At 45.0% G+C, this 11,290-nt stretch overlaps 1 protein-coding gene across 1 annotated transcript; it reads left to right on the top strand.

Moving 5' to 3' along the window:
* The first annotated feature begins 350 nt into the window (after nt 1-350).
* Nucleotides 351-10,349, top strand: PSMD3 (proteasome 26S subunit, non-ATPase 3). The gene is made up of 12 exons (XM_051994585.1): nt 351-751; nt 2,360-2,550; nt 3,782-3,919; nt 4,456-4,592; nt 5,049-5,239; nt 5,435-5,538; nt 8,192-8,306; nt 8,395-8,514; nt 8,615-8,718; nt 8,993-9,148; nt 9,660-9,710; nt 9,911-10,349. The coding sequence occupies exons 1-12, from the start codon at nt 520-522 to the stop codon at nt 9,986-9,988; spliced, it is 1,617 nt and encodes a 538-aa protein (XP_051850545.1). The 5' UTR covers nt 351-519; the 3' UTR covers nt 9,989-10,349.
* The last annotated feature ends 941 nt before the right edge of the window (nt 10,350-11,290 follow it).

The raw sequence follows: 11,290 nt of genomic DNA, 5'->3' as shown, positions 1-11,290 counted from the left end.
CGCCTAGCAACTCATGACATATTTGAGATGAGCGCAACTATTGGCTGTACCTAATTTGACAAGAGAGATGAGAGGAGAGTGGGGGAGCCGAGGGGTTTCAGTTTGAGCCTAAGGTGACCTCTGGTGGACAAGCACGGGAGAGTACACTTGAGAGGAAAATAAACAAAATAAACAAACCAACTCCGAGCTGGCGGCAGGATGGGGCGGGGCGGGAAGCCGCAGATTGGCTCCTCCCCGATCCTCCACCCCTCTCTCGTTACGTCAGCCTCAGGCCTGCAGCTCGGTGCTTGATTTCTTCCCCCTGTTCGTACTCGGCTATCGGCCCCTAGGGCCTGGGCACGTCCCAGAAGCCCCAACGCCGGGGAAGGGTTTGCAGCTGCTCCGTCATCGTGCGCCAGGACGCGAGCCCGCGCGCGCACACAGGCCCCGTCCGGCGCCCCCGGTCCCCGGCGCGAGCGCTCACGAGAGGCCCCGGCTCCGGCCCCCCGGACTAGGCCGCGCCCCGGGACTCCGGGCGTCATGAAGCAAGAGGGCTCAGCGCGGCGCCGCGGCGCCGACAAGGCGAAGCAGCCTCCCGGCGGAGGAGAGCAAGAGCCGCCCCCACCACCGCCACCGCCGCCCCCCCCGGCTGCCCCCCTGGATGTAGAAATGAAGGAGGAGGGGGCGACTGGCGGAGCAGCCGGGGAAGGCGAAGGCAAAGCGGCCTTGGCAGAGCGCTCTCAGAGGGAGCTGGACACAGTCACCTTGGAGGGTGAGGGTCCGGGTCCGGGCCGCGCCTGCTGCGGAGGGGTGGGGGTGGCGGCAGAGCCGGGACAGGGTCCCTTCCCTAGCCGCCTGGGGTCCCCGCGCACCTTCTCCAGTATTACCTCGGGATTATTTCCACCACCCCCCAATCCATATCCGCAGTCCCCCGCAGAAAGGGGGTCTTTCTGCTGTCCCCACCCCGAGGCCGGCCCTATGTGGACGTGACATCTGGCGGGGACCCCTACATGCATGCATACTCGGCGGCGGGACGCCACCCTGCTCCTCCTCGCCGGATGGCTTTGGGCAGGCTGGTATAATGAAAGCTGTGCTCCACTTTCCCACTTCCTTGTTTCTTTTGCTCCAAGTCCATCCTGGCATCAGATTTCCTACTGTTACATACACAGACCCCTCAACCCATTTGGGACTTACTTGGTTGGGGAGTGGGGGGTCTTACCCCACCGCCTTTCTTGCTACGCTTTTCTCTTTCTTCCCAAGATCTTCAAGTTCTTGGCTTTTCCGCCCCGTTTGCCTTGTTCTCGTAGAAGAGTTGTTTTATGTAAATGCCTTAATAGCTGGGAGATCTTTGTAACTTTAACATTGTCTTAGATACCCCTTCTTGGGGGTATAATTTCACATGTATTCCATGGGTATGAGGCTATCTATCTTTTGAACCAATATGAACTGACTTCGGTCTTAAAGGCCCCTGGAGAGAAAAGGGGACTGGGAATCTCTAGGGAATACTCTACCAAGCAAAACTTTTCAGGATAATACTTAGATTTTCAATATGGTGAATATCAGTACATTAAAGTCAGAGAAAAGCTTTTTAAGAGGGATCCTTGATAATTTTTAAGAAAATAAGGGACCAAAAAGTTTGAGTTTTGCTCTCCTTTTCCACTGTTGGTCTTCCAGAAACATTGGCATTGATGCATTTGTGCTTACAATTGGTACATTTATGATGGTGGCAGTTCTGAGCTCTTCTAAGCATTACCAAGTCAGAAATTTCTTCCTAAGGATATATTGATTTTAAAATTAGGCCTGTGGTTTCATAGATGTGAGAAACTTAATTTAACAGATTCAAGCCAACTTTTCTATAACTTCTAAAGAGTTGTTTGGAAATCTCATAGGTTAATGACTTGCCCCTGGTCACATATCAAGTGTCATCAGTGGCAGGATTGTACCAGGATGCTTATCTTATGTATGGGTTTATGCTCTCTGAAATTCTATAGCACGATAGTCTCTATAGTATGAGTTCCACTGAGTAGTTATTGTTGACATGGGTTATTAAATTGGCATCATCAAATGAATTATTTGATTTTTCACTCCTCTGCCCCCTTCTTTTCTTTTGTCCTTTTGTTGCCCCATCTTCATTTTTTCCCTTGTCTTTTGGCTGTGCTTTAGAATTGCAAACAAGGTATTGATAAACATTCTACAACCCCACTAGTCACACTCAGGAGTAATAAGGTTGCTAACGCCTACTGTAAAAGAGTCCTAAGAAACGTTCCCAGGAGCCTAAGGTACTGATTAGTGCTTTGGCATAAGACTTGGGGGCAGAAGGATAAGCTGTGAGTTAGAGTGGGGGAGTAAAAGATACCTTTAATTCTCTGGTCCTCCACAGACATCAAGGAGCATGTGAAGCAGCTGGAGAAGGCCGTGTCAGGCAAGGAGCCCCGCTTTGTACTGCGGGCCCTTCGGATGCTACCTTCTACTTCTCGCCGTCTCAATCCCTATGTTCTCTACAAGGCTGTTCTTGGCTTTTTCACCTCCTGTAATGCTACCCGTGATTTCTTACTCGCCTTCTTGGAAGAGGTGAGTGGGTCAGACCATCATAAGGAGTGTATATCAGGCAGACTTTCTTCCCTGCAGATCTCCATGACCAGGTCAACACCTGCATCCTCCTCTCATCCTTGATTTTAACTGGTCCCTTATTGTCCTAAATATCCGGTGTGAAGAGGTGATAGAAAAAGTTCTGCTTGAACAATTAATGTCTCGGTAACACCTTCAGTTAATCAAGAAGATACCCTTTTTTCAGCCTTACAGTCCCCTTTCTTTGACCAGAAGAGGACTTTTTGTATGACTAAGGTTCTTACTGTCCCATGGAACATCCTTATCTCTGTTTACTTTTAGTCTCCCCAACCCCCCAGATCTCTCCCTTATCCACATATTAACCTATCCTTCAAAGTCTAGTCTAAGTCCTAGATTTTTATCCCAATTACTTAGTGGTTTCCTGTTTCTAAAAGCCTTTGATGTTCATAGCACTAGATGTGAAAGCCAAGAAAATGCAATGATGTAATAATGGAAAAACAACTTTTTTTTCCCAGAAGAACTGAAAAGGAAGGGTTACAAAATAATTTTCTCAAGTTTTAATGAATCTTAACATCTCTAAATATGTTGTGGGAATTTTTGAACAAAGTAGTATATCATAAATATTTATGGTCTTGAACCGCCATAGTGACTTAGATCTGTGCAGAGCGTATAAACTAGGCATGGCAGTACATACCAGTATCCCTGAGGTTGGGGAGGCCAAGGCTGATAGATCACTTGAGGTAGCAGTTTTGAGTTGCAGCAGACCAGGACAGTTAAATGTCCACACTAAGATCAACACCAATATGGTAAGTCCACTTGAAGTGGTTTTGTCCAAAGGCAAAGAGGCCCAGGTCAGAAATGGAGCAGGTATAGGGCCTGTTGCATTTCCAACCTGGATGAGCTAGGGAAACTTTTTCCTACCTCTCTCCAAAAAAGGCAATTTACCATTTCCATTTTCCCCCTCAAAACAATTAGCTGCTGCCTTATGACTTCAGAAGGTCTAGATAGTTTATATTTCATGTCTGTCTCATAATTTAGCAATTAATTGTAATCTCTCCCTTGTGTTTTTATACATGGCATTTTTGTTTCTCCTGCTAAATTGTAAGCTTTTGAAATTTAGAAATGTGTCTTATATGTCTAATCTAATAGTGCTGAGCACATTGTAAAGCACTTTTCTGTTGATTGAGTGACTAATTTTGATTGGGGCACTTCCTAACTGGCATTAATTTCCTAGCCCATGGATACAGAAGCAGATTTGCAGTTCCGCCCCAGGACAGGAAAAGCTGCCTCAGCCCCTCTCTTACCTGAAGTGGAGGCATATCTCCAGCTCCTGATGGTCATCTACCTGATGAACAGCAAGCGCTACAAAGAGGTAGTAAGCAGGGTACAGTGATGGTGAATGTAATTCAACAAGCATTGCTATATGAAATGTACTGGCATGAGAGATTTTGGAACAAACCATATAGGATATATAGAATGACTGGAAAAACTGGGTCCAGTTATTGACCATTGGGTCATTAAGAATTGTTTTTCACTTTATAGTTTATTGATACTTCATTGTTGTTATTCCCTTAACTTTCCATTAAGGAAGCATCCATTATTGCCATCCTGAGTAAATGTTAATGTAATTATTGAAGAGCCAGTCGCCGATCATCCCCTACTTTTTGAGAGAGGTAGAGTTGTTTACTGAGGTTGATACCTTGTTGATAGTATTTATTAGAGTCTTCTAGCCACAAGTATACAGTCCTGCCATCATTTTTCTGGAACACAAGGAACAAGAGAGTAGTAGCCAGGTTCTTGGACTGGAGAAGCTGTAGATGCTTAGGACAGACGTCTGTCTGTCCTAGATTATACTACTATGTAATACATATATACATATACACATAGCTCTTTTTATTCTCTTCTTAGGCCCAAAGAGTTTCTGATGACCTCATGCAAAAAATTAGTACCCAGAACCGCCGAGCCCTGGACCTGGTGGCAGCAAAGTGTTATTATTACCATGCCCGTGTCTATGAGTTCTTAGACAAGCTGGATGTGGTGCGCAGGTAAGGGGACCTGTGACCAGGCTGTGAAGTTAATGAACAGTCAGATCACTGGTGTGTGACAAGGCAAAGGGTCTGTGATCTCTATAACTTGGGAACTCCCTAAGGCGAACCATCAGCCTGTGACTTAGGGGCTTAGGAGAGGCAGGAATTGGGATTTGAGTCCATATCTGGCCACTTTCTGGCCTGCTGGGCTGCTTGCCTTTTAGTCTGTTGAAACCACAGATTGTTATTTTTGGATAGAACTGTGTTCTATCAAGAGGAAGGGAGTCTGAGGGGCAAGGCTGTCAGAGACCAAAGGAAATATGACTGCCGCCTTTCGGTTTTACTTGGAAGGCTCCTGGCAACACATAGGAGACATGAGGAGGAGTAAACTATATGTATCTGTACTAAAGGGGAAAAATAATGACTAGTTAAAGGGATTGATGTAATCCGCACTCACAGACCCTCTCCCTACAGCTTCCTGCATGCCCGGTTACGGACGGCCACCCTTAGGCATGATGCAGATGGCCAGGCCACTCTGCTTAACCTCCTTTTGCGAAACTACCTGCATTACAGCCTATACGACCAGGCTGAGAAATTGGTATCCAAGTCTGTGTTCCCTGAGCAAGCCAACAACAATGAGTGGGCAAGGTACCTCTACTACACAGGTGAGCAAGGGGATCCTTAACCCACTCTCCAGAGGAAGCTGTGGGGACACGCCAGACCTCTGTCAGGAGAGGGGCATGTGGGGGCATGGGAGGGGAGGGTTCAGTTAAAGACTTTAGAGGCTTTGGATCAGAGGAGGGGTGGGATGGTTCTTAAGTAATTCATGCTCTCTCTCCTTTTTCCCCCTATATATGCAGGACGAATCAAAGCCATCCAGCTGGAATACTCAGAGGCCCGAAGAACGATGACCAATGCTTTGCGCAAGGCCCCCCAGCACACAGCTGTTGGCTTCAAACAGACAGTAAGAAGACCATCTCTTTCTCTCCCCTTTCTCCTCTATTCTTGATTGTCCCCCATGTCTTCATTTAAAGTTTTAGTAAATATTTTTAATATATAACACTATACTGGGAGAATTATACATATTATAGACACACGCACACACACACACACACACACACACACATTTATTTATTTGAAGAAACTTATGTTTTAAAGGCATTTTAGGATGCCATTCCTGATTCATAATCATTGAGAAATGGGTTTGGAGCCATTTATTCTACTTGCTGTAATTCAGTCATAGGTTCTTACCTGGATCGGGACTGACCAGGCTGATGTTCTTGTGAGATGATTGGCCTAATCCAGAGGTGTACTCAATGGCCAGGGTAATTTTTCTCTGATACTAACCTGACCCAGACTGGGAGTAAATTTGGCTTTGTAAGCTCTTCAGCATAAGCATAAGCATGCTTATTATGTTCATTGCATTTTAGGGGATATTAAAGTGTAAGACATGGTCCTTGCCCTGGGACCTCCGAACTTGGAGTTAGAAGATTTGGGTTCAGTTTTCAACTCTGCTACTAACCAACCTGTACCTTTATGCAAGTTCCTGAATCTTAATTTCTTAATCAGTAAAATGAGGTTTATACAGTCTATTTCTAGAAAATGAGGTTTTATGCATCTTTTAAGTTCATAAGTTATACAACTTATAAGTATATAAATTATGCAGTTTATAGACTGTTTATAGAGTCTACTTCTAGATTGTTGTGAGAATCAAATAAGATCATATAAACTAGTCCAACATGAGTTGCATAGACAGAAGACTACCTCCAGAGAAGGCTTTATGGGAGGTTAGGCCTGGTAGGGTGAATAAAATTTTGACAGGCTGTCAGCCTGTCATAAGGGAGGAGAGGTGCAAAAATACCAGACAGCTTAACATCAAAAACAGAAATATTTAAAGTTTCTTTACAAGCTACAGCCAACTATAGAATTTTCTTTTAACATCATTAAACATAGGGGTAATAGACCATGGGTTGAAACACAAGGAAAATAGTTGAACATGATTAGGGGGAGATGGGAGGAGCAAGGTGTGTGACTCCAAATGAAGCCATGCATCTAATGAGTCATGAAGCCACCCTTTCAGGTACTCCTCCAGATTCTTCAGATAACAAAGGAACAGAGAGTTGTTTCAACTAAATTTTTATGCATATTTTCTATTTCTTAAACAAAAAAAAATCACAACTGATTGGTACATTGAAAAAATCCAAATCAGTGGACCCCTGTCCACTTCTCACATGCACAAGGGAGTAGCTGGGGTCTGCTCCTCCTATAACGATTTTCTGCTTTCCCCTCTCTTGTGGCCCTGCACTGGAAGCAAGAAGGGAAAACTTTTTCTTTCAATTTCCACTGACAGTGATAATTTCAGTTAAGATTCACAGACAAGTAAAAAGCAACTTAAAATCAGACTCATTGAATAGAACAAAAATGTTTAATAACTCATTTTTAAAATGGTAAATATAAAAATTTAGTTAGGAAAAAAAAAGTTACTTAAATTCATTTAAGGGAGATGCAGATAGTCAGCATTGAACTTTTCTAAAGCCTGAGCAGCTGCTTTATGACACCACCCTTACTCCCTACCCATTCCATAGCCCTTTGCCAGATGCCCCAGAACTTCAGCTCCTGTCCTTCAGCCTCCAATTTCATCCCACATTAACATCCAGGGAATTGCATTTATAGCCTTTAATCTACAAAAGTTGTCTTTATTTGTCCCCATTCCCCAGCTGACACCTTTCAGCTCGGCCACCTTTTCCTTATGCCCCCAGATCCAACTCCCCACCTGTAGGGGATTGGATTCCCCAATTTTCTGACACCCTAAGCTACCAGCCCACTTAATCTATGCCTTGCAAATAGCAGGTCTCTAGACCTCCTGAATTTTGATGTCCCTGCCACTGCCATGAATGTCCTCCCATTCCACTGCCAAGTGGTCTTGAGGGCAGCTGTTTCACTCTCTCTGAACAAGACCATATAGGTGGGAGATGGGAACATAGAACTTTCATCTCAAATCAGCATGGACTAGAAAGCTTCCTGTGGCCATCTGAAATTAAGTTAAGAAATAGGCAGGTCCCATGTGCCTGAGGTTCTTCTTCTTTTTTTTTTTTTTTAATAGCTTTTTATTTACAAGTTATATGCATGGGTAATTTTTCAGTATTGACAATTGCAAAACCCTTTGTTCCAATTTTCCCTTTCCTTCCCCCAACCCCTTCCCCAGATGGCAAGTTGACCAATATATGTTAAACATGTTAAAATATAAATTAAATACAGTATAAGTATACATGTCCAGTTATTTTGCTGTACAAAAAAAATCGAACTTTGAAATAGTGTATAGTTAGCCTGTGAAGGAAATAAAAAAATGCAGGCGGACAAAAATAGAGAGATTGGGAATTCTATGTAGTGGTTCATAGTCATCTCCCAGACTTCTTTCGCGGGTGTAGCTGGTTCAATTCATTACTGCTCTATTGGAACTGATTTGTGTGCCTGAGGTTCTTAATGTTTGCCTCCGAAGCAGGATGCTGCTAGCTCCCTGGCACCTTTCTTCCCTCCCTCCCCACCATGGCACTAAGCTGCCGCCCAGCATTTCTCACTTGAAAATTGTAGCTTTCATTTCTCCGTTCCTTCCCCAGGTGCACAAGTTGCTTATTGTGGTAGAGCTGCTGTTAGGGGAGATCCCAGACCGACTACAGTTCCGTCAGCCCTCACTCAAGCGCTCCCTCATGCCCTACTTCCTTCTGACCCAAGGTAGGGCTGGGCCAGCCTGGGCCCCTGGAAGTTTTGTTTTGACCTGAGCCCCTCCTTCCTCATTCCAACTTTTCTTGTCTCCTCTCAGCTGTCAGGACAGGAAATCTAGCCAAGTTCAATCTGGTCCTGGATCAGTTTGGGGAAAAGTTTCAGGCAGATGGGACCTACACCTTGATCATACGACTGCGACACAATGTGATTAAAACCGGTATGGATCCAGGTTTGGGGGTTTGGTAAAGGAGCTTGTGCTGAGACAGGCCGGGGGCTGGGGGTGAGGCCTGTACTCATTCTGCCCCTTCCTCTCCAAGGTGTGCGCATGATCAGCCTCTCCTACTCCCGAATCTCCCTGGCTGACATTGCCCAGAAGCTGCAGCTGGATAGCCCAGAGGATGCAGAATTCATTGTTGCCAAGGTGGGAATGAGTCAGAGACCAAACTATGGCCCTACTCATTATCTTCCTAAAGGTCAGGGGACAGGGAGGAAAGGTGAATAGTCTTCAGCATTCTCACTTTTTCCTGGGGAGGAACTGCAGTAGTTGTTCCAACGTAGTCAAGTGGATATTTTGACTTTTTTCCAGAGACAGAAACAAGATGAGAGAACACTATGGGAACATGAAAGCAGAAGGCTGTAGGGATTTAAAAGATCTTTCTGATGATTCCTTTTTGTTCTTGCTGGGGGGTTTATAGGCCATCCGGGATGGTGTCATAGAGGCTAGCATCAATCACGAAAAGGGATATGTCCAGTCCAAGGAGATGATCGACATTTATTCTACCCGAGAGCCTCAGTTGGCCTTTCACCAGCGTATCTCCTTCTGCCTAGATATCCACAATATGTCTGTCAAGGTGAGCATCCCGAGGTTTGCAATGGATACTAATGCCAGGAAGCCAGCAGTCTCTTTGAAATACTCATTTTCCATGTGCTTTCAGGATAAGTTGGGTAAATACTCCCTAGTCCCAGCTCAGGTACAAAAACTGGGATATTTGAGCTAAAAGAACCCTTCAAGGTCATCTAATCCAACTTTTTTATTTTATAGATAAGCAAGTTATTAAGGCCCATAGACCCTAAATGATTTACATAAAGTAATGCAATATTTGTAACACAGTAAGAATTTAATAAGCTACATGCAAGGCATTGGAAGTAAAAACACAAATGTGAGACTGATTTCTGAAAAGCTTACATTTTATTGACTAGTAGGTATAACAGACAGAATTAGAATTCAAGTGTCCAGATGTACCTCATACTCCATCAGTTTTTTTCCTCTCTTAAGTGACATAATTGAAAAATAACAGATTTATTATAAACTTGGTTTAGCCTCAGGAATCTTAATTAACCTTTGACCATCTCTCCCTTTAGGCCATGAGGTTCCCTCCCAAATCTTACAACAAGGACCTCGAGTCTGCAGAGGTAAGCCCTTATATCTTGGATAGTGAAAAGCCTTGCAGGGAGAAGAGAGTCACAAATATTGGGGGATAATTGGAACTGCTACCCTCAGGGTGCATTCTCATTATTAGCTATTCATTAATAGCTAATAAGCTATTAGTTGGGAGAGGAAGGAGTGATTCCACACAGCCCAAGACCTTGATCCCTTGACTCCTTTTCTCCAGGAGCGGCGTGAGCGAGAGCAGCAGGATCTGGAGTTTGCTAAAGAGATGGCTGAAGATGACGATGACAGCTTCCCTTGAAAGGGGCAGCTGGGGAGGGATGGGGTGAGTGGGGGCTGGCTCTGTCTTCCCCCTCTATGGCCCCCCTTTTCCAGAGAGCCTCCTCCCCCACAGTGTCTCACAGACTGTGCATGTGCAGGGATGGGGGATGGGGACTGACCCCCACCAGACCACAGAGCCTCTCTCCAGCCGATGGCTCGGCAGATGGAGGGCAGGCAGGCAGGCAGGCTCCCCAGGGCAGGGTCCTGGCCAGCAGGATTGGAGGGGGCAACCCCATGTTCTCCTCTGGGGAGAGGGGTATGGGGGTGGGACACGTTGGGTTGTATGTTTTTTGAAGCTTCAATTATGACTTTTAAACAATAAAAAGTTCTCCAAAGCTCTATGTCAATTAATTACCATGTGTTTATCCAGGGATTCATGCCCCTTTAAGAGATCTGGGAGTCCAAAGCCTCTTGAGGGAAAAGAAAGAAAATGAATCCGAGTGAAATAAGGCTGACAAGGTAGGCAGAAGAGGGAAGTGAGAGATTCTGTTAGGAGGCAGGTAAAGAAAGGGAGAAAATTTTCTGAGATTAGTGTCATTGGAATCTGTCAGCAATGGTGGATCAGTGTTTTCAAGGCGGCTTTTTTTGGAATCCCAGGGCTCAAAATGACTTGGAGATTAAGGTAAAATATAGCTATATTCTGGTCCTCTCAGGACCGTCTGAGAGTCCAAGTGCCCCACTGGATCAGACGTACCCAGCATTCACACAGAGAAGGTGCCACATGTGTGGTAGAAGAAACCTCTGGCCAGTCCAACTGACAGTGCTTTTTCTGCTGGATTTCCCACTTGTGTCTTCTACCCACTTGAATTCTCAGGCAACTTTGAAAGACTTTTCATCTGTCTCTTGAAGTCTTCTTTGACCATCTCAGTCTCCCAAGATTCCTTCTTCATCCAAACTCCAATGACCTTTATGTCTGTCCCCCCTTATTTGGTACAAACTTAGATCCTATTTTATAGTACAGTTTTTTTGATGGGGTGAAAGTTTTCTCTCAACCCCTGGGCAAATTCTTGGAAGTTGCGGATGGCTCTGGCTATGAGTCAGTTCTTTCGACTGGCGAGTTAGCTGTGATGACCGTTCTCCTTTCACCCACACTGCTCCCTTCCAACTGCACTGGCTATTCCAGGCCTAGAATAGTGCCCTCCCTCTCTTCCATCACTCGACATGAAGTTCTTGATACTGGTCTCTCCCTTTAGAATGTCACTTCTCTGAGTAGAGCTCACTTCATTTATCATCTCTCTCCTCCAGCTCTTTGTCTAGCTCCTAGTAAGCACTTGAATACTTC

The sequence above is a fragment of the Antechinus flavipes genome, chromosome 4 (genome assembly GCF_016432865.1).
Source record: "Antechinus flavipes isolate AdamAnt ecotype Samford, QLD, Australia chromosome 4, AdamAnt_v2, whole genome shotgun sequence".
In the NCBI taxonomy this organism is placed as follows: Eukaryota; Metazoa; Chordata; class Mammalia; order Dasyuromorphia; family Dasyuridae; genus Antechinus; species Antechinus flavipes.
Note: the sequence above shows the minus strand (reverse complement) of the source record. Positions and strands in the feature narration are given on the sequence as shown.